Source organism: Lipophrys pholis (genome assembly GCF_963383615.2).
Source record: "Lipophrys pholis genome assembly, chromosome: 20".
Taxonomy (NCBI): Eukaryota; Metazoa; Chordata; class Actinopteri; order Blenniiformes; family Blenniidae; genus Lipophrys; species Lipophrys pholis.
Window position 1 is genome coordinate 20404018 of NC_137648.1, and position 23298 is coordinate 20427315.

Here is a 23298-nt window from a genome sequence, read left to right on the forward strand (position 1 = left end):
GACTTGCTCAAATCCTCATTGACACATTTTAATGTTTTGGGTTTTTCGTCACTGCAAAAGACCAAACTAGATGTGTACGTAGAGGGAGAGCCACAGCTGTCCTTGGAGTCATACTGTGGCTGCTTGGTCAAAAAATTTGGTTTTTGAGAGAAACATTGTTTGATAACTCATGAACTCTATTGAAATATCCTGATGCATCATTTCATAATAACTAATAACCCCATCCGTCAAAACATTCTAATATGCACTACTGCCAAAAGTAGAGTTCATGTATTACATACTTATGGTAATGTACACATATATAATTGATGCAACTTCTCTTCATGGTCTATAGTATGACAAAGTTGTATCAGCCTTATTTGAAGTAAACCAGTTCAGACATACATAGCCACATTTGACAATTGGCTTAGATTCATATTCCATAAGAGACTAAATTATCAGGAGGCCAATCCACAAGAGGTTTCCTGCATGGCAATCAGTTCACCCGATGCAAAAGCCAAGCAAACAGATGGAATCCGTCAGTATTTGAATTTCATCTGTGAAAATGGTTTATTTAAATATTATTCTGATATCGTCATTATAATACAAACTGTTGCAATGTTCCAGTACAGAAGCCTCACACAATACCAAAGAAAAGAGAGAATCATAATTCATCAGAATTCTTGACAGCTCAACAAACAGACAGGACGGCATTGAAATTAAAATTACATTAGAAGAAACAAATACATCTAGATTGAGTGGGTAGTGTGGCGTAGAAAACCCAAAACTGGTGGTGTGATGTTTCTGCAATAACATCCCTGGATGAAGGAACCGCCGCTCAAAGCTGTTGTTGTGAGCTCTTCTTCCTCTTTGGTAACGAAGGCGTCCCTGCTCGGTGGCGAGTCGGCCTCCATCGAAACCCAAACGACGTATCGATTTTCGTTCGTTTTCCATTGCAACACAAATTGACGATCGCTCCGATCTCCCTCTCTCTCTTCGTTAATCAGCAAGTTGCAAGAACCCACCATCAAGCGTGTCCCCTTATTTCAGATGGAAAGCTTAATAAAGGAGATGTTTCTAATATTCATATATATAGATATAGATATAGTCTTTTTTTTTTTTTTTTTTTGTCAAATACATTTTATCCAAGTTCATTTTGAAGAGATGAAACCCCACTTTGGACTTGTTAACACTTGAATGTGAGTACATGACACCATTGTTACAAGTACAGAACATCACTGGCCTCTGCCTCTTTAGATGGATCTTAAAAAAAATAACAAAAAAAAAGACAATAAAAGGAAAAATAAAAAAACAATGTTAACATGCTGATTATTTCATTTACAAGTTGTACAGATCTATAGCTTTTTACATGAGGGTTGGACAAACTGTCCGCTCGGGCCGTGCACGCCCCTCCCGGATAAGCGCCGGGAGTTCGCCTTCACCACCATCAACGTCCAAAAAAAATATTTTTTCAAAATAAGCTATTCTCTTTTTTTTTCTTTCTGTCCTTTTTTTTTTTTTTTTTTTGCAAATAAAAAAAAAAAGATAACCCATTACATCGCATTTCAAAAACAATCAGTCCCCAGTCACAGCAGGGTGTGAATATACATGATGCTAATGTGAGTTTAAACCTTCCGAATATACGCCCTGCAGTCAATTGGAGTTGAAGGGATTCAGTCGGAGTGGGAGTGGGAGTGGGAGTGGGAGTGGGGGGTCTTTACCGTACATCATGCCTCATAACCCCGACTGGATATCCGTTGCTGCCGTTGCCCATATTTCAACATCTCATTTCATTACCTTTGTCAGCCTTCAAAACTTCCGTAACCGACAGTGCGTTCCTTCCCACATATCTTTGGGAAATCGACTATACAGAGATTGGGGGGCGGGGGTAGAGGAGGAGGAGCTAATCTGCTTCTAATGAAACCTCCATGTGAAGAAAGCCCCACCCCCACAAAACTAAGCAGTTCCATACGTATATTGCAAATTACACGTGAGTGTTGGGATATACCATCACGACGAACGGGGGGGGGGTTTCATGCTTTTTTATATTTCGAGTCCGAGGAAGCCAAAATAAAAATATTGATCTCATTGCAGCGCTCCGGCCGCGTGGTATTCACGGTGGATTACATTCACTTTACAAACACAGTGCCTTTTTCAAGTACTCTCGCCCTTTGGAGGTTCTCCGTTCATATTGCTTTTATAAATGCAGTCGTGGTCAATACAATTGCTCTTTTCCCAACCGGACTCTCTCCACTCTTAATGAAAAATGTATGATCGGGAATAAATGGCTGCATAAAGAGTCACCCTATGACTGTTTTCCACAACATTACACAGAAGCCAAAAGCTGACACGCCTACTGAAAGAAAGCATGGGAACAATTCCTCGTCTGCTGAAAAGTCTAGAAAGTGGCTTCTATTTCTGTAGAAGCTTCACCTTTGTGTTTTTGATCCATTTGTTGCACCATTTCTGTCCAACGGATTGCCTCGCGATTTTTGCTTCTGGAAGTGTTTCACCTTCATTTTGCCATCTACCTCTTCAAGACATCACTGTGATTCATAGTTTTGCAGTCAACATTTGGTCTCAGTGCCAGAACGCCCCGCTCACGACAAACTCAGTCTCCCACGTGCCTTCAGACAAACCCAATCCCATAGCGACTATGATTCCATTCATAAAAGCAAATAAAGGGTGAATACTCTTTGGAGGCACTGTATTTTTCTTGAGACATACGTCAGCAACCCTATTAATCGCTCACTTCAGTTTGAGAGCGACTGCATTTCGAATGGACAGTGCAGAATGTTCTCCTTGGCTCAAAAGCTAACAATGATTAAAGGAAAGAATCTCTTTCTTTGTAGATACTGAGGAGAAACTAGGAAAATGAGTTGCACTGTGAAACCTAAAAAGGTCATCTGCCGGCGTTTGTGTCGGATTGTCAAAGCGTCTTGCCTATAAAGGCTCTGCGTGAATTACAAATCTTGAATATATTATCGGGAAATAAAGCTGAAACATATACAGCTGTGGGATCCAAGAGAAGGCAAAAAGTGTAATCACCTCCGTCGACAGGCGTTTGACTGGACTGTTCATCACCACCGTGCTGGTCAAACTCGCCACCATGTGCAGGATGGTAATGCAAAAATTGGAATTAATTGGAATTGTGTGAAAAAGCAATCGTCATTTGTAATGATGACATACCCCGAGATTGAGCGCATGCGAAACGCCGGCTCCGTATCATCGTCCAATTTCACCCATATAATCACAATTTTGAATGACTCATAAACTGTGACATCCTTTTTATTCCTACTGAGGATGCAATACAAATCAAAGTGACAAAGGGACAATTTCTTTTACTTTTTTTTTTTTTTCCACACCGAAGCTAGCACATGAAATAAAGCTAAAGTCAACATATTGTTACACTGAACTCCAAACTTTTGACTGATGTACTTTAAATATTTTCCCTCTCGTTTAGGCCTTCAGTTCAATAAGCATGCACATCCACATATGTAGCACTAACAAGATGTAAAATTATGCACACTGGAAATTTGGATGGCCAATGCACCGGAAAGGAGATTAAAAAAAAAGGGAAAAAAAAAAAAGAGGAGAATTTAACCTTCTGTTTGAGCCGATGATTAATGTTAACAGTCTAAATTAACATGTACTTGAATTTAATTTATCTCTTGGAGAGGGCTAGAGTGCCTATTCACAATGAAGTTTCATTGGCCAGTATGACAAGTGGCAGCTATGTATACAGCACATACAGTAAAGTCTAGGTGCTTCAAAGAAAACAGATATATATATCTAGAATCATATATATATTACACAAATATAGATTCTTCTTTTTTTTTTTTTTTTCCTTGTTCACTTCTGAGCAATGAACATGTGGACTTGGAACAGCGAAACCATAAGAGAGTTATTCCTTTGTGAGGGTCTTTCGAGAAGACCGAGTGTCCAGGCAGCCGTTGCACCGGAAGCGTCGTGGCACCCCGAACGGTGTGGAGTTGGGCGTCTGTACAAAAGGTTAATCCAACTTGCTTTATACGATGGGCGTATTATTGGCAGCCGATGACAAATGTGCTGGGAGGAACGGCGTGGTCGTGGCTAGAGGGGAATGAGTGAGAGGAGGGGGCAACTGTGCAGTCCGCAGGGTGTCGACGGTGGCGGCGGAAGGGTTTAGTCGAGAGCCCGATGGTGGGAGTTGGAAGGTTTCGAGGGAGCAAAAACAGGCAATTTCTTTTTTTTCATCCCTCGTTCGCGTTGAACGCAAACGGAGAGCAAGACAGAGAAAGAAGAGAGATACAGACGGAGAAAGAGCGAGAAATCTAGGCGCAAACCATGTCAGTTCTTCGAATTTATAACAAGGCATCCCTCACCAAAGCACACGCCAGAAGGAGGACAGCCAGTCCACAGCTGGATGATATTCTTGTACCTGTGAAGACAAGAAAGAGACGATTAGGAACGCTCCCGTTCCATTTTCCTTCACTGTGTTGTTCGACAAACCAGACAACCTCTGCAAAGACATTAAAAAGATACCTGGACAAGCTCAGCCAAGCAATTTATCCTGCTTTTTTCAGCAGGCTTTAGTGGCTGTCTGCATATACAACTCCGGCTAAAAACATAATGTCTAGAACTTTAAAAATAACCGACAGTGCTGAGTCCCATGAATAAAGTTTCTCTTTGGCAAATTCAAAGTTTGACTCTTTTTATTGAATTAATTTGTCTGTATGACTTGCAAATTATGACCACATATATACAAGCAACCCCTCCGAAGGCTGAATGTCGGAGAGATTTGCCAAAGTTTGCACCTCCTTTTTGCATCAACTGGGCCTGCAATACTATTAGAAAAGCGACTGTGCATCTATATAGAGAAGTAATTTTCGAACTGGGGTCTACGGACTACCTTGTGGTGGTGGGAATAGTTGTACACCAACGAATGAGAAATGGTTCATCATAAATTCTAGAATCTTGAGAACCACTGTGAATCTGCTTATTGTCTTTATTAGTGTGTGTGTGTGTGTGTGTGTGTGTGTGTGTGTGTGTGTGTGTGTGTGTGTGTGTGTGTGTGTGTGTGTGTGTGTGTGTGTACATATACAAATATATAAAAACATAGTTGCAGCATTTCCTCATTGGAGACAGAGCCCTAGAATTTTCAAAAAGTTCAATTTTCTCCTGTTTCCATGGAGACAGTGTCAGAGCATTTTTTTTTAAAAGTTCCACCATGGGAGCCGTTTTAACAAAGTTGAATTTTCTGTGGTTCCGAGCACCGTTGTTGTATAAATGGACACACAAAACATAAAGAGGGGGCTTCTGTTTTCAGTTTAAATCGTTATCAAGTACTCAGGGCCTACAATTGCCCAAAGGCGTGAATGGGAGTATTTGTGTTGTGATCCTGTGACGATATGGTGCCTTAGTTTTACCCGACCTGTGCCCATAGTGAGCAGGGTAACACCATATAGAAAAGAAATGGATATTTTGGTGAATTGGATCAGAATTTGCAGCCTTCCTTACATGGAATTTACGTTTGGGAATCACAGATTTAATGACTGTGCCAATCAGTACAACAGACCAAAATGAAAAGAAACCCGTTTGAACGCGTGCGGAGAAACCATTCAGGGTACAGATTCAGGCGAGATCCATCTTTACATCTTTTTATCCACGATAAGGTCATGGAGTTAGAAAACTCTCCCAGCTAACATGAATCAAAAGGCAGAATACACACAGGATTAGTCATAAGCCTAACACATTCGCACCCTTGGGCAATTTTACAGACAACTAGCCTATCTTTGGATGGGAAGTACATGGAGACCTGGAAGCATGCAAACCGTACACATGACAGCCTGAAATAAAAAGCCAGTTTTCTCCCTCTTTCAATCTGCAATATTTCTATAAAAGAAAAGGTCTGATTGAAACTCGTAGAGCCGAAACACACCTCATTCTACAAAAATCATGTCACACATAAAGGGCGCCTCACCTTGAAATCCAGTTTTGGCATTAACTTTTACCACACACACACACACACACACACTGGCAGTCATTCTGATTCACCATCAGTCGATGCTGGTCTCTTTTTGTATTGTTGGGATTTTTATTGGTTTTACCTGCAGACAAATATCGATGTGTTTCATGTAGCACGGCTTGCAGAACAGTGTGTCTTAGAACTGTGAGGCCATGCCAAGCTCACACAAAGCCTCCCCAGCCTCTCGTGCTCATTCACCTCAGTAAATTCTTTCTCGATATGAACATGCAGCATCATCTCATCTTTCTCTTCTTATTGTTATTTCATCGCACACATGGCTGCCTATTCGTGTTTCACCCTCCTCTGCATTTCAATTTTCATGCCATATGGCTCCATTCAGAGTAGCCCATACAGCTGCAGTCACCTATAAAGACTGCGAGCAGGTTTCACAAGCCTGAATTCCAACACAGACATCTTGATGCCTTTAATTTGTCGTTTTACAGACGGATGCCCCCCCCCCCCCCCCCCCCCCCCCCAATGTAAGGAAACTGGTAATCAGTCATATTCATGTCTGTATTTTTGACTCAACGGGTGAGTCGTTTACTTTGTTTGGAATGTGGGGAAAAAGAAGCCCGAGTGACTGATTTACATATTCATCTTATCAAAAAAGATAAATCAAAATGACTGAAGTGGATTTAAAAGAAAAGTCCAAAATGTTCTGCTTGTGATGGATGTCCGCCTCAGGCTGTGAGTCGTTTTCATGGTGTTCTGTTGACACGAAACGTTTTAGGAATGACGGGGACAAAAAAGACAATTGGGGCTCATGTGGACAGGGCCTAAAAGTGCTAAAACGACGCTAAAACAAAATAGCAACAATCAGCACCAATCAACAAATTAGGACTACACTGAGCTCCATACGTATTTCCAATGCCTTTCAAATAGAAATCAAGTTTAGCCACAAACACCTTCCCACTCCAGTCACTGATGTTGATCAGTGGTCATCCAGGTCCATGGCAGAACCAATCAGCTGTCTGGTTCTGAACCCAAGCTCCCTCCTTCAGCCAATCAATATTTCAGCCAATTATTGTGTTGAATCTTTGTGATTATTACTTTCAGTTAAACACAAAATGACTATAGAAATGTCCAATAAAGAGGCCAAACACAGTATGTATTAAAACTAAAAACAACCACAAAAAGTAGATGGTAAGTGATGGAAATCAACCAAATAAATAGCACATGGTGCCAACACCATAAATATAATGAATAAAAAAAGTCCACAAAAGACAATAGAAACTGACTACATGAATACTATATGAGCCAAGAGATGGAACAAATTGGCAGGACAGCATAGTCGACCTGTTTACACTGGAAATACAAAATGAAAATAACTATTGAATAACCAAAATATTGCATTAAGTGACAAGACATGGATCTACGAACATCAGAGATTTGGTTGCACCATAAAGTCTATACTGTCTTAGCGTAGAACACAAAATAGGCACTAAAAAACCCCTAAATGATTCAATATCTATAAAATACATAAGTGAAAACATAACTTTTCGACAATAGCTCCAAGGTAAAACTTTTTGAAAAGACGACAATGCAAAATCGATGTTTTCCCATCAAGAGTGAAAAACCTGTTAATCATAAGAAGTGAGGTAAAACACAAACTAATCAAAAAAGTTAATGCATGGGCATCCTGTAGATATATGATAGACCAAGAAATGACACATGACAACAGAATAAATATGCAGGAATACTTTGATGTCTGAGAAAGAAACAAACAAACAATAGCCACAGAAAAAGCCCCAAAAGGACTTTCTACTAAAAAAGCTTTCCCACGAGCAGATAGTGTCGGCCCCGGCACGCTGCGGGCGGCCGCGACTGTTTGCTGAGCATCTGACATGACTAACAACTGCATGCTGGAACGCCGCCGCCTCCTCAGCCTCGGGTTTGACTCCCCTCCATCTCGGAGACATCAAACCTGAGCGGCAGAGTGAAAACGTTAACCGGCGACAACCAGATAATCTCATGCAGGACATATCTGTGAAGAGGAGATTGCTCAGATAACGGGCAAAAAGAGGATCTGAGGGGGGGGGGGAAAGGTTTGAACGGAGGGCAAAGTGAGACACAAGAGAAACACAAAACTGTAAGCCTGCAAAACAAGGCAGGACTGGGGGAAATGGAGAATAAAATATTCACTAAATCATATTGACATTTACGAGATTCCGGTGTCGGAGCGAGCAGCGGTTCTGAGGGGGAAATCGTCCGGGGGGACACTTTCTTCCTCGCGGTTCAGCTTTGGATTGTCAGTGCTACTCGGGGGGGGGGGGAATAAAGCGAGGGATGGCGAAGGGTAAAGAGATGGAGGGCTCTGACCCTTTATTCCTCCCCACCACATCTCATTTGGCTTGCGCTGATCTCGAGAACAGGAGTGCCACAGAGGAGCCGGCAATCGCTCGGGGCCAAAACATCCTTCACACAGAGAATAATTAATCAGCCTCCAGCGAAGAGTCAGAAAAAGCCACAGAGGCAGAGAGATGGGACAGAAAATGAGAGGAAAAACATACACTAATCCAGTAATATACGCTCCTCACAACGCGAACGTCTTCATTAGGAGAAAAACAGCCCCGAAAACAAAGCGTTTAATTATCTCAGGATGAAGGATGTGTCCTTCTTTTCCCTCCTATTTGCTCCGGCTCTGTGCTTGACAAACATGACGCCATGCAGGTTTCCCCTGAGGGTTGAGGACGTCAGGGACACCAAGGAGCTGCAAGGCTATGGCATTCGTAGCTGCTGAGAGTCCTGACAGACACACACACACACACACACACACACACACACACACACACACACACACACACACACACACACACACACCAGGTGCCTGATATACTGGAGCCTCTGAAACCTCGAGAACACTCATGTCAATGTCACGTAGGTCCGAAAGACACAGGGCCGTCACATTAAGCCGGCGTGGTTAAGCGTCCCACGTCTCTGAAGAGGTGCTGAAATAGTGGCTGTTAATGCAAGGTACACAATGGTCAAATCTTCATGGAAATATCTTCAAAAAGCCTTTTCTGAAAAAAAAAAGACTCTCCACAAACGTATTTATCACAGTAACATGACGATTTATATTCCAGTGTGATTCCGGCTGTTTCTAGTTCAGCACAGTTTAATTTGTGTACCCACTGGGCAATTGGTGTTGCAGCAAAGTGGCACATGCATATTTACATGACACAGAATATTGAAAACAAATCCAAGAGGGAGGGGATAAAGTGACATCAAGTGCATATTGTCCATTTCGAAGTTTACAGCATGACAGCATGTTAAAGTTCCCAACTTTCTCCCTTAAATAATTAAAACCAGCTCACTTCATCTCAAAACACAGAAAGGCGCAGCTTTACACTCAGCCAATTATAATTAACCATTACTATGTCTCCACATAATCCATCATTAATTTAAATACTGTATTCTACATCACATAATAATTCCGTTTTTTCAATGAAAGCATATATCTGCTTCCTTCCCCTGCTAACGACTAATCACAGAGCCTTTCTCAACAGCAAGTCGCCTTCTTTTATCTGTTTGGATAAAGACAGTTGTTTCTGGGGAAAAAATGATCTCATTTCCATATTTATTAAATATTCATGTTTCTTTGCAGCCTTTATAGAACACCATCCCTCATAATCCCTAGATGTTCAGAGGCTAAATGTCACAGCTGAACAGAAGAGGCAAGTTCACCACTGAATGAAGAATGCAGAACTCAGAAGACAGTAGACAACAGGAGAAATCGAGTTTTTTGGTTGTTTTTTTTCATCTGTGTCGCCGCCACTGTAATGCAGAATAATGATCCAGTATACATCAATAAGCCAATATCATGGAGGAGCTGGACCATAACTGTGAGACGGACTAGATGATTCTCACTGAGACTGAGTGCCTGGAGGAATAATTGCTGTATTTACTCAACTCGAAAGACTCGATTGAAGAGCACAAATGCGTTCTGACCTGCCGTCCGCGTACATCAACCAGAACATTATAACCAGTCGCCTGAAATTGTGCATGTTTGAATTTTTTCCCCCAGACTAATCCTGACTTGACGAGACCTCTGGAGGTGTCTTGTTTTCCCTGAGGGTTGTGAGATATGGTCTCAGAACATAACTCAACCTCGGTCTGGTGTTCTTTAAACCAATAATGAATCGTTTGTACTTCGTGGCAGAGATCCTGCTGAAAAAATTGGAGAGATTGTTTCCATAAAAGAGTGTATACAGTTTTCTTAGGTAGTTAGTACAGGTCAGAGTATCATCCAAATCAGAGCTGGGCAACGGATTTTCCCAAAAAGGCCACATGATATAGTGGCACAACTATTGAGGGCAGAGACATAAGTTGATATAAGTTTTACTCCATGAGAATGTCTCTCTATCTATTTATTTATAATGTATTTATGTGTGTATGTATTTTAACTAACATTTCACAAAAACTATTCACCCAAATTGCATGAAATCATCAGGGATGATTTGTCCCTATCCAAAGATGGTTTCATTCATTTTTGAGAGCGATTTTGTCAAAGGTGAAGGCCTAGGTCACGGAAACGCAGTCAGTTTTATTCTGATTGATGGCAAACCAAGGCTTAAATGTTTAGTTCTCAATTCCCTATCATGACCCTGTTATGACGAGAATAACCCCAGTGACTTTGACCCCCAACCACTAATAGGGGTAATGACATCACTGCATCATGTGGCCTATCAGAGGTCAGGGAATTGACGACTGAACATTTTGGCTTTGGTTTGACCATCAATGGAATTAAAGCTGATCGCGATATGACAAAAATACTTTTAGGACCTTTCCGTGACCTAGACCTTGACCTTTGACCAAATCACTCTCAAAATGTTTTGGGAAAAATCCTTGGAAAGGGATGAATCATAAATCATCCCTGAAAATTTCATACAATTCGGGTGAACAGTTTTTGCGTTAAGTTCGTAAAATTCACACATGCATGCCAAATATAAATAAACAAATAGACACATGAAAATAACGGAACTTGACTTGACCAAGAAAAAATGACTTGAGATTTGCATGTGTGACAATTATCTCTCGATGGTAAACTTTGGAAAGAGCGTTTTTCTTTAGCAACCCATAAAATATTCACCAAATTGAATTATTTTATCCTCATCCACCATGTATGATTTACAAGTCGTGGGATGTTTGGAACAAACAGATCAATGTTCAACAACCACAGGGATGTATTCAGGTTTTTTGTTTTTTTTTATGTTCTTGACAACCCTGATGAAGTAGTACTTAAGCAATGTTAATTGAGTCACTGGTTGGGTCACTGTGTTTGCTGAGTGCATCATGGAGACTCTCTCATAAACTGGAGGCGAAACTTTCCCTTCACGCTCGGCGTCGTTGGAACGTTGGAACGTCATTTAGCAACGTTGTTTGCTGAGCCACCAATGAGCAAATGTTTTCTGAGTGTCTGCCGGCGTGCTGCGCGTAAAAATCCACATTTATTCTCGTTCGTTCACTGAGCACGATTTCAACAGCTCAGATGGGAAAGCCGCGTTCGGTTTGAGCGTCGATGTACACTGATCGCTGTCGGATGATATCAGTAGGAGGAACTCCACACTGCTCGGCTGGAGGAACGTCTCGTCTTACGTTGATGCAATTTCTCAGCTTTAGCTTTCCTTTGCGTATAGCAGTGTTTGGAAGGATTGCAATATGGCGTCTGAGGCTTCAGTGAAGTAAGATATAGCTTTTCTTTATGCGGAATTCATTTAAGTCCAAAACTATTAAACACTTCATTTTGACACTGTCTTGCTGCCCCAAATGTTCAGCAGACCGAAGAACTAAATGTGTATATACTGAACCAACTCCAGCAAACACTGATAGCTGCTAAAGTAATAAGAACATTGTGTATTTAGATTCTATTTGATGAGAAAAGAGGCAAAAGGGGGACAAAGTTCATAACCGAAGGAAACTCTACACAACAGTCTGAAGACGTTTTGGGTGCAAGTCAGTTGTTTGGAATTTTCAGCTAACTAACTTCTCCAGAGGAGTCTCTGATGCAGAAAGAAGATATATGTGCACGACTTATAAGGCGGAAACCAGACACGGGCAGACATCTGTTGCTTGGGCTCTGTGTTCATAATAAGCTTGATTAATGGCGCGATCTGAGCAGGGGAGTTGGTGGATCAGCCAATCAGGCTCAACCAGCGTGACACCTTGAAGCATGAAATGGTGATTTAGCTGCTGTGCTTCATTCAGTACTCAAATAAACTGTAGATGATTTTAGTTTGCGTTTACACCCCGGACACTAGGAACAAATGTTGACAGTATTTATTGCTGCAAAGCATGCACACATTGAATAATTGAACATTATAAGTTGATTGAGACATAAAAAGCAGACTGTAAGTCATCTTTCAATTGATAAGTCGAACGAAAAGTTGATTCTTCAACAATACAGCAAGTTTCTTGACTGTCAATCAAGAAAGTGAAACTGAGGAGAAGCTTACCTCTCAATGATGAGCAGAATCACATCTAAAAAAAAAACCCAGCAGGACCCAGTTCAGAGAACACAAGCTGAGGATTGTAGATTGGCAGCGACAGACCCCTGACCCGGTCACCACCACTGACATTTCTATTGGCATCTAAATCATTCAGTGTACGGGACAATGTGAAAGCCGATCTGAAAGGAAATGTCACAGTAACATTCCTAAGTGTTATGATAAAAGAGGTATTTGCTGGCTTAGCCTATTTTAAATAAGATTAGTCACATTTCATATTGAAGTAAACCAAGACATTTCTCCGATGAAGACCTCAAGATGGAAAGTCTGTTTTTCCTCAGTTTCTATGGGAATTGATTGACCAAAAGCATAATCAGCAGCGATACACGGGCAGGGCTGTCAGTGCCGGAGCATAATGACCTCCTTTTGGGTATAACCCAACATGATGGGTCACGTCTCTCAGCACAGCTGTGCCGGATCATTTCTTTAGTGTCGCCGGCGCGCTCTTAAAATCCGCTGAACCAACTCAAAATTGTGCTCGGGTCCCTCTAGAATGTGGCGACGAATCTGCACTTGAACAGCAGGGATACCGTTGTTCATACATTATTGATTTGCTGTTGTAGTGGTTTCTATTGTTTAGTCTCCTATTTGCAAAATGAAAGAATGCATGTACCGAGAAGAGCACTTTATCAGGCGAAAGGCGAACCGAACGAAAAAAACTGACTTTCCCTGAAAAATGCGCTCGTGCTTTTGGCACAACCAAATTTCTCTGTGGTACCAAAGCTTCTTTTTTTTTTCTTTCTCTGCTCATTAAGAAGAAAATTTCTTCATGCAGATAAACAGCACAATGTCTTGCGGTCTCTCACGCCGAGACTTTGAAAAAGAGGAAGTTAAGAAAAGCTGTTGTTCACTCAAAGGAGAACGCATGCGTTATTTTAAAATGTTGCGTGACAGCTTCACTTCATCTGTGCCAAACCAACGCCTTGGCAAGGCAACGGCAGCGTAAGCAACATTCCATCATCTTTAATGACAAGATATAACACTTAGGCACATTTACAAAAAACAACATTTTCCCCTCGACATTTTCAAACACAACATTTTTCACAGCAAATCTTTAAAAAAAAACATTTTTACACAAACCTGCATAAAAACCTGGTTAAGAGCGACCATGAACATGCTCAACCTATAGACCTTATTGCAATGAGAGGACATGAAGCCACACTAGCCAATCAGAATCCTCGAATACAAACAACAAGGACAACGAATGACACACATTACTTCCTGTTCCTTCAGCGATAATGCCACGAGGGTCATTAGTTTGTACCGATAGAGAAGTGGAGCTCCTTCTAAATGTGGCGTTGGAGTCCAAAACAAGTGAAATACAAGAAAATATTGATCAATGAAAGCAAAGGTAAATGTTGGACTGTTTTTGGAACAATAGCTGTAAACACAGTCGCACACACGATGATGCTTCTGTTGCATAATGTGACGATCTCCGTCTCCCCCTGAGTGTCGACAACGTTTTTCCAAACCTCCACTTTGGCTGGAGTTTTCAGATAGAAACGTTTTCATCGATTTGTGGCTTTGTTTACGTTTACAAAAGGCCCAAATGCATTGGAACCATTTTCACTCATTTTCCTTGTTGTGTAATTATGGCCTGAGACTCAGAGACACTAAAAACGCACCTTTTTTTTTTAAAACACTCTCACTCCGTCTCCATGGAAAGCGCGCATGTGTGACTTCATTACAACAGCCAACAACGTCAACCCAGGGCCTGGCAAAACATGATTCGAAATGGCAACCTTTTCACGAATCTAAAATCTCAGTAAGTTGTCAACTTTATTTTTTATTCAAAAAATTTGGTCTTGTAGCTGAAATGCTTAAGCGATATACTGACTGACTGGAGGATTGATTGGAAGAAACTCCAAGTTTAAGCGTCTCTAAAGAGGTGTCTTTTCCTGGTTGGCTTTATTCAGTGATGCCTAAGCAATACCTGATTTATATTTAACCCACTAATAATGTCAAGCAGCAAAACAAGTTCTGGAAATAATTTGAAATGTATTGGAACACAACTGGTAATACATTGTGACTGGGTCGACATATAAGGTGGCAATTAAGAACAAACACCATGTTAACCCTGATATTTCAACACAGAAAACATTTATTAAGCATTTATAGGCGACATAATGGTCATGGACAAAGGAAGTGAATCAAAAAGTGACTGAAAAAAAAAAAAAGATTTGTCTCGTGAGTGAATTAAATGGAAGACCATAAATTTACACCGGACAAGAAGGGGTTAAAAAAAACCATCTTATTGACTTCCACACTTTCTCCTGTCCATTCATGGAGGCCATTTAGTTGCGTGGTTACTCTCACTAGAGACCAAGATGACCCTGGAGGTACAATACAGAACATTCTCAGAAGAGGTGAAGAAGAAGCCAGGAGGAATGGCTAAACGATCAGAATCTTTGGAACGGTGAAGTCGAGTCCAATTGTTGGAAAAAGATAATGCAGCAAAATGTCACCACATACCGCGAACGGTATCCTGAAGGGAGCGTCACAATTTGGGGCGACTTTGCTGCCCCATGGCCTGGATTGCTTTCTATCAGTGAAGGAAAATGGATTCCCAACTTTCTCAGTATCCTACGGGGGAACGTCAAGAGTGGCTATCCGCCAGCTGAAGCTCGGCGGGGGTCGGCCGAGGCAGAAACACCAGAGTAAACACAGTTCTGTGAAACGTCTGGAGCGACAAAGTCAGAGTTCATACCTAAGACCAACAAGGATGTTTTTCTTTCTTCTATTTTTTTTTTTTTTATGAGCTCAAAGAGCTTTTCGCAGCAGACTTTGTGAGAACGTGCCGGTTCTCTGAGGTGGAATGATCTGAAATGCCCCTTCAGTGTTGTGCAGCTCCTATCAGCATCTGCATCCAAAGGACTCAGACCTTCCAGAGGGGTCACCGACGTTTCTCGTCTGCGTATTCTTATTTCATCTTTATAAAATGACCTGATATTAGATGAAAGCAGGTCATAATCTGGACGGTTTCTAAAGACGAGGGTTACTCCACTGGAGGGGATTTGGTTATTTTGATTCTGGCTGCCTTGATAAGGCCTTTCGGATGGTTGGAAATCTCGCCTTTCGGGTCAAGATTGATGATATTCTCACATTAACATCTTTAAAAGACTAACAAGAGACATCCAATACCATGTATGATTACACTGTCGGTTCATTTCAAAGATGAATTGCTACTTGGATTACCCTGACTTGTATAAACAGGATTAACCCTCCCTATACGGGGAACACATGCTGTGCGGAGAGCCTCAAATTGCATTGTGGGCATCACTCGCCAAACAAACGTAATGCAATTATGCAGATGGTCCTCTTAGAATAAACCCCAGTAGCTCAAATGCAACTGAAAGAGACGAGGATTGATGCCCCTGCGGGCATGATCGACATCCGACCAGTCTGTGATGACAGTAGAAACCTGTGCAGGTGAAGCGTTGAGCAACAAAATAGACTTTGAAATCAGTGGAAGCAGGAGAGAGAAGACAACAAACCTGGAGAGACAGTGGAAAGGAAGCAAATCTCTTTTAACGGGGAGAAACCTGCAGAACCAGACTCAGAGGTGGAGATTTTGTGCTGTTCCAGTTGTAGTTAGGGGATAGAGGGAGGGAAAACGAGCGGACAGACAGATGGTGGGGATGGATTCAAACACTGGCTCGAGGAGGGATTTGCTGGGAGGGAAACTGAAATGTGTAAAATGACAGTCGCACACAGTGACCTGTGTTGAAAGCCGGCCTACATCCAATCAGTGTAAATTTGACAGACCGTCTCGAACAAGGGGCAGAGTTACCAGCATCTTCAGAGTTAGCGCTCAGAGGATGCAAAACACACACATTCTTGAGATTTAATAGTGTTGAGAGCTTGAATGTTTAAGCACGTTGCTTCTGTTGCCTCCCTTACAACCACCAAGGACTCGATATTGACTACTAACTCATCAGCTCTTTGCAAAATGCAAAGTGTTTGACAGTTTCCTTCGCTCCATGATGCTCCAGGAAGTATCAAAAGAGGAATCTCTATGCCCCTCAGAGGCATAAGATGCCAGTGGATCACATTTATAGGAAACGCTTAGAAATTAGAACCAGTTTTCGATTCTAACCCCCAGGCCAGGATGTGTGCTGTTGACAAAAGCCAATTTTAATGATGGATGGTTAACTTAAAGAGACCAAAACATGCGCGCACCAATATTTGACTTTGTTCTAACTGATAGAACTTTAGTTAGACTCACAACTCAGTAATTATGCAATATTTACTTACACACAAATCACCAAGACAAGCTACACTGAGTGACACATTTTTTTTGTTTCCCTTTGCTCCGGGCCCCCATCTGGGCAGCAAGCAGCAAAGCAAAGCTTCTAGTTCTGGCTCGGTTCCCACGAGACACTAATATGTACAGTAGGTGCTTTTCATATTAAAAGATCAAGTGAGATGTTTTCACAATGAAGTGCAACCCAAAAAACCGTGAGCGCGCATGAATGAATAAAAGGTCCTCATCAATGTCGCACTGGATGAAACCAAATCCATCAAGGATGTGATGCATTGTATCTCACCCCAGATGCTGTTGGTTAACTCTGGGAAAATGTCACTTCCAGCTGGTGTTTATTGATCACAACTGTAGAGATTTCTGGTATAAAACTGTACTCGACTCGCACGCGGCGCCCTCATTATCTTTTCCGTTTTGAAGCCACTGTATCTATTTTCGTGCGAGTGAACAGAACAACTGCAGAGCCGGCGCGTAATGGCAGTAAGCTAAGCAAACCCCGAGCGCTTTGTGTGCACAGAGCACAAATTAGGCAAAGCACAAACACAGCACCTGAAGGAGGCCGGGGGGGGTGGAGGAGGTGGTGGTCTGGATCCTTCTCACAAGAGTCCGAGTTTGTTCTTCGGGTGCTTCACAAAACTGCAAGAACACGTGTGTTCAAGTGTGACAAAACCCTCCGATGACTTCTTGCTCTCTGGGATGAGTCATACGGAGCTTCCCCCTCAGGACCAGTCACACGACCATACAGTACCATTCTGCCATGCTGACATAAGCCGACTGTTCCTTTGCTCCCGTCTGGCGTCAGGTTGAGTCCGTCTGTTCTGTTGCACCGACAATAGAAAGCAACTCTGTTTCTTCAACGTCCTCCTTGGGAACCTCCTTCGGTTTCATGAGCCTCGCCTGCGTCGTGTGGCTTCAAATCAGTGTTAACACGTTGTCCTTCCCATCAACTTCCCATCAGTTTGCTTTTATCCAACACTCACATCTCGGTGTAGCCATTCCACCCATCAGGATTTCTATTGCTTCTATTTAGCAATGATTCTCTAAGCCAGTGATTCCAGAGCAGGACGGCAAGTGAAGAGGGGGGGGGGGGGGGGTCACCAGAGATTCATGTGCAGTCGAGTAGCACTTGATTTTAACGGGCAAAATGTTTTTTTGTGTATTTGAAATGGGGGTGGGTCTGCATTTGATTCGATAGTTCGATTTGATACTAGTTTTAAGCGTTTACTTTCAAAGTGGGGGGAAGAAAGAAAAACGGCTGCACGTGATGCTGGAGAAAGATGAATCAGTCAAAAAGAAGAAAGAAAAAAATGAGTATACCAAGAGAGTTTAATTGAAAATAGGATTCACTGCTCAAAACTAGTAGATCCAACCCTGGTTTACGTGTTATATCTACATCAGACCTGGGTGCCATAAGACACGTGGATGTTTAGCTCTTTTTAGACTGTCCAGGTTGAGCCATCCTTGGTTAAGTGAACAGAACAAGATGCACTGGGCAGGGGTGTGTTGGACCCCAGCACGATAAGGTTTTTTTTTTTTGGGTGCCAATTTTTTCATAATTTCATATAATTCATGCACAAGTCAAAATCATTAGTTGTATGCGTGAAATTGTGGAAAATATATAAATTAATTAATCAAATTAATCAAAATCCCTATGAGTGTCGCCGGGATATCTTCAATCCAATGTACATTAATGTAAATATTGGTTTTATCACATCTCAAATGGTCACATGTTTCACATTATTTTTGGATTATTCCATTATTGTTTTGGTCTCGCACCTTGACTAGCAGCGCAAGCAATCATTACCTCACGAATTTGGCGATTCACGGTGAAAAGAAAAGCCTGTTTTTGAAATGTTTCCATTTACTTATTTACTGAATTTAAAACGGAGACATTTTTGATTTGGATTTCCAAAGACTGGGGAACACTCTGAGAAAAAGCGACGCAGAGCAACAGTAGCTCATAGAAACCGAGTAAACAAACAACAATAAAAAAATTAAACAGTTTTTTGACTTAAGTCAACTTCTGCCCTCAATAGTAGAGCTGATTTTTTAATGCAGTGTGACGTGTCCACCACCACCGGATGACATTTTCTGATGAATCCAGTCGAAACATGTCAAAAGATATGTTGCAAAAGCCCGCTTGCCTGAAGACAAGGCAAGAGAAAATCTGTAGGAGCAAACTAAAGGCAGAGTTTTCTTTTGAGATTCTCACTCCTCGACGTATACTTTAATACATGAATACAGTGGTTTTTGTTTTCCAAACCGCCCTGCGCCAATGCACCACAGGTAAAAGCTTTTCAAAGACAGTGCTCGGTGCTATTTATAGCAAACAACAAAGGAAAAACGTTTGTGAATAATTGTCTTTTTTTTTTCTTTTTTTTTTTTGCACTACTCTGCACTGTACCAGTCAAGCAAAGAGAAAAAGAAAAATACAAACACTCCCACAATGGAGCGCTTATTATATTATGGTGTCTCCAAGGTCAATTTGTCCTTTCGAGTCATTTCACAATTCAACTCTGAGCTAAAAAGCAGATCCCACATGATTACTTAAAAATGTTGGGGTTTTTTTGCTTTTAGGTTTTTAAAGATTGAGCTGTTCTGAGGTGTAACTAGCGCGAGCGTCAGCCTCTGCGAGCGGAGACCTTTCCGGGGGTGGGGGGGGGGGGGGGGGGGGGGGGGGTGGCGCTTGCTTTCTTGATGCACGCCGGGATGCAGCAGGCCCACACCGAACACTTTTCATTTGGTCTCCTATTAACCCAACACAACACGCCGCACGTTTTGCCAAAATGTTTTTGGCTCGGCGAGATGGCGATGTGGAATATCGATTCCAGGCCAAGCGAGGCAGTCAGGTTCAGTGAGGCGGCGAGGTGAATCACCACAGCGCCTCCGCAGGGAGCTCAGACTGGCTTAGCGCCAGTTCCATCTCCTGCTGCTGATCCCCGGCTGGGCTGGATGACTGACTGACTGTCTCTGTGACTCGCTCTCCTACTTGTCCGTTGGAAAACTTGCCGTCTGATTCGCTCGTCGGTGGATCCGCTCTCTGGGTTTTCGCCTGACTGGCTGCTCAAACACAAGTGGATGTCATTACCATGCAGCCTGACGGTTCAGCCACGAGTGAGGGTAAATGTGATAACACAGTCTGGTGAATAACGCAAAAGCCCCCCCCACCCCCCAAAAAAAAAAAATCCATCAAGTACATTTGAACGACACTCACTGGCGGTTCTGTGTGTTTTAGTCCACATTACCCTGACCATCTTCCAAAGCACACAACCGTGACTGACAAGACGAACAAACAGCCGATTAAGGCTGAACGTCGGGGGCTCACCGAGGGGCTCTTGCTCTGATTATTCACTCATCTGCAAGTATTACTCTTTCTTCAACATACAGAAGTATAAATTGTGGGAATGTTTCAGCGTGTGGAACTAGATTTGATCATAATTCACTCTTTTGCTTTTATCTGACAGCAGTGACGTTTAATTTAAAACAGATCCAGGATTTTGATAAAGAAAAGGATGAGCAAGAGAGGAAGGGACAGAGAGAGAGAGAGAGAGAGAGAGAGAGAGAGAGAGAGAGAGAGAGAGAGAGAGAGAGAGAGAATCAAAACATGTTTTCCATAAAGAAGAGTTCATTGCACTTCGTCAATACAACACAATCCCCCTCGCCCCCGTCCTGCTGTTTCTTTTGATTTTGAAACACGGTAAACTCGTCTCCCACTTATCCACAGTGAAAAAACTGACCATCAAGAAAATTATAGTGAATTCTTGACAGTTCTTGACAGAACTAATTAGATGTTCCAGTATAATTTACCAGTTGCGATGCTGCCGCAAAAACAAAACACAAAGGAGACAAAACCCATTCCTAAAATGGATGAATAACTCAAACTCCAGAAAAAGATACTCCATCTAAGAAGGGCCTGTTCGTTGGAAAATTGATTGGATAACCACAAATACCATATATATCGTTTGTTTTGGGTTGTTTCGCCTCCTAATAAAGTGTTGAGAGAACAGTATTTTTACTGAGAAAAAAAAAAACTAAACAAAAACAAACAAGCCTTGAGACTTGTTGTTCTGCCATCACTTGAATAAAATTCTTTAAAATTCAATTTCTGTTTCTCCATCCTGTGCTTTTGACGCTGAGCCACACATGTGCTCATGACCTGGACTGTGACGACTGTAGCGATAGCGTGGCCTGCAGTCCTGCGTGTCAAACATTGTTTACACCTGAAACCTCTTTGCCTGTGTGACAATCTGAGGACACAAAACCGAGAGCTTTTGCCCAAATTTCAACAGTATTTAATTATCTCTGACAGATAATTGTGTCGACTTCGCGGTCAGGCAGTTATTAGAGAAAATCTGTGGAATTAGAGTACAAAAGTACACCATTTTAGCTGGACAACTCTGACCACTGATAGATGATATTAATAATACTGATTATCTCTTTGTCACGGTGCATCTTAGTGGGTGGGATGTATTAGGCAGCGAGTGGATATTTTCTCCTCAAAGCTGATGTGTTGGAGGCAGAAAAAGTGAGTTTGTTCTCTTTTCTTCTGATCGGCAAGAAGGTTCTATTTCAGGATCCCTTTTTGACATGTTCCGACCGGATTCGCCCGTCTTCGTCAGAAGCGTCGGCCGATGGTGGTGGATGGCGTGTCTCTATATCAGCTGGTGTTACTGAGACGTGACCGACCTGTCACATTTGACAGTCGGGCCGCGCACCCTGCTGTCCGCCCGCTCCGTTGGGACGCTGCTCCAGGTGTGGGACGGCTTGTCGGCTCCCTCGTCCCGGTTCATTGCCCTCGGACCCCGATCGTTATCGCCACAGCCCCCATACATCCTCTTCAGTGCAGATGACCCTGTCCATTATATGTTTGTTTTTTTTTTCCTTATGCAGAGTTCTAACTTGGCGGATTTGAGGTTTTTCTGTGTGGCTTGCTCCTTGATTTGATGGATCGGTTGGAGACGCCTCAGTAACACTAGCTGACATAAAGACACGTCATCCGCCACCTTCCGATGACACTTCTGATGAGTCGGGAGAACGAAAATATACGTTCCAAAAAAGCCTCCTTGTCTAAAGAGAAGAAAAATAGAAGACCTCTAAACAAAATGAACTGAACTAACTGAGAATTGGGTTTGTTTGAATGCAAAGCTGCAGCCCTTCTGACGTCCTCACTTTCTCTTGAAGGAGTCATTTTCTCCAGCTTTTCATCTCCTCCTCTTGGTCTCATTGGTCCAGAAACCTTGTATTCAAAGTTTCTATCTTCTCCTTGATTCTCCTCCATTTGAATATTGGATCATAGGAGCTGCATTCAGAATCTGCTGTGTCTGTGTGAGCTGGACTGGCTCCGCCCACACATGCCCATCTTGGGAAGAGGAGGAAGTACTTGCTCTGGTGGTGCCATGTGCCAGAGCAGAGCTGCCTAATTGTGGGAGGAGTCAAAGGGAGGGCCTACCTTGATTGGGATTGGCTCAACCCCCGATGACACTATATAGGGTTTGATTTCTGATTGGCTGGTTGGAGCAACACACTTTTTAAAAACTGAAACAAGCCAGGGAGAGAGAGGACAGTCTGTCTTCACTTCTGGGGTGTCATTCCAGGTATGGGGGACGATTAGTACTGTTGGAAAACCTGTAGGAAGTGAATTTTGCAGTATATGACCCATTTAAAAGTGGTCTGAAAAGAGCTTGACTGGTTCGCTGATACACATGGTGACATCTGGGCCTAGATATTACTCCGATGGTTGTAATGTTTTGGCTGATCTCTGTAAAATCTGCTCTAATAGCCTGATTCAGCCACATTATTGTCTTTTATTCTCCTTTGTTTTGAAACATCTTCCCACTTCTACCCTGAGTATTCTCAGTCTTTTTCGATGTGCCGAAAGGACAAACGTATGAGTAAGTACAGACCCGTGTGCGATCATTGAACTTAAAATGACACACCAGTGCCGTTCCCGACCACCTCCTGGAAAGATGACTCACTGCTGTTCTTTCCTTAGATATATGCAGTCGAGGCAGTTTGAGGAAATATGGCCACGCTTAAAAACAAGGTCAGAATGTTATTTTTTTTATTTTTCTGGTATGGCTGAATGCTTATGCAATGAAGCCCAGTCCATGTTTGTTTTTCATCTGTTCAGGAAGCAGGCTGACTGGCCTTGGGGTGAAAGGACGAGTCTGGCTTCGAGGGAGGGGAGGGGAGTTTATTTCTTTACCTCCCCACCAATCTCATACATTCAGCCTCGGTCACCTCTGAGCTTTGAGAGGACACCACTGCCGGGAACGATGGAGGCCGAGTCGAGATCTAACGATGGCTGACAGACTGGCTGAGAGTCACTGTGCAGAAACCACTTTACTGGTGCAGCCACCGTCACCACCGACGCCCCCCCCCCCCCCTCCATATGGAAGGTGCCTCATTGTTTACAGAAGCAGCAATGCGGAAAAGCAAAATATCTGCACTCTCAGAGGTTTAATTTCATCTTGGGCCGTTTACCCATTGTGGCCCGTCTGCCTCCAACCTGTCCGTAATAGAACTCTGTCGCCCTCAGCCGTAACACC

General features: G+C 42.5%; 1 protein-coding gene across 1 annotated transcript in view; it reads right to left on the minus strand.

Moving 5' to 3' along the window:
- Positions 1 to 3251: 3251 nt before the first annotated feature.
- vstm2a (V-set and transmembrane domain containing 2A) overlaps positions 3252 to 23298 on the minus strand; it is a 106878-nt gene continuing 86831 nt past the window's right edge. Inside the window, exon 5 of the mRNA XM_080489776.1 lies at positions 3252 to 4399. Within this exon, the coding sequence (XP_080345902.1) occupies positions 4323 to 4399 (77 nt within the window). The 3' untranslated portion in view covers positions 3252 to 4322. The remainder of the gene's footprint in view (positions 4400 to 23298) is intronic.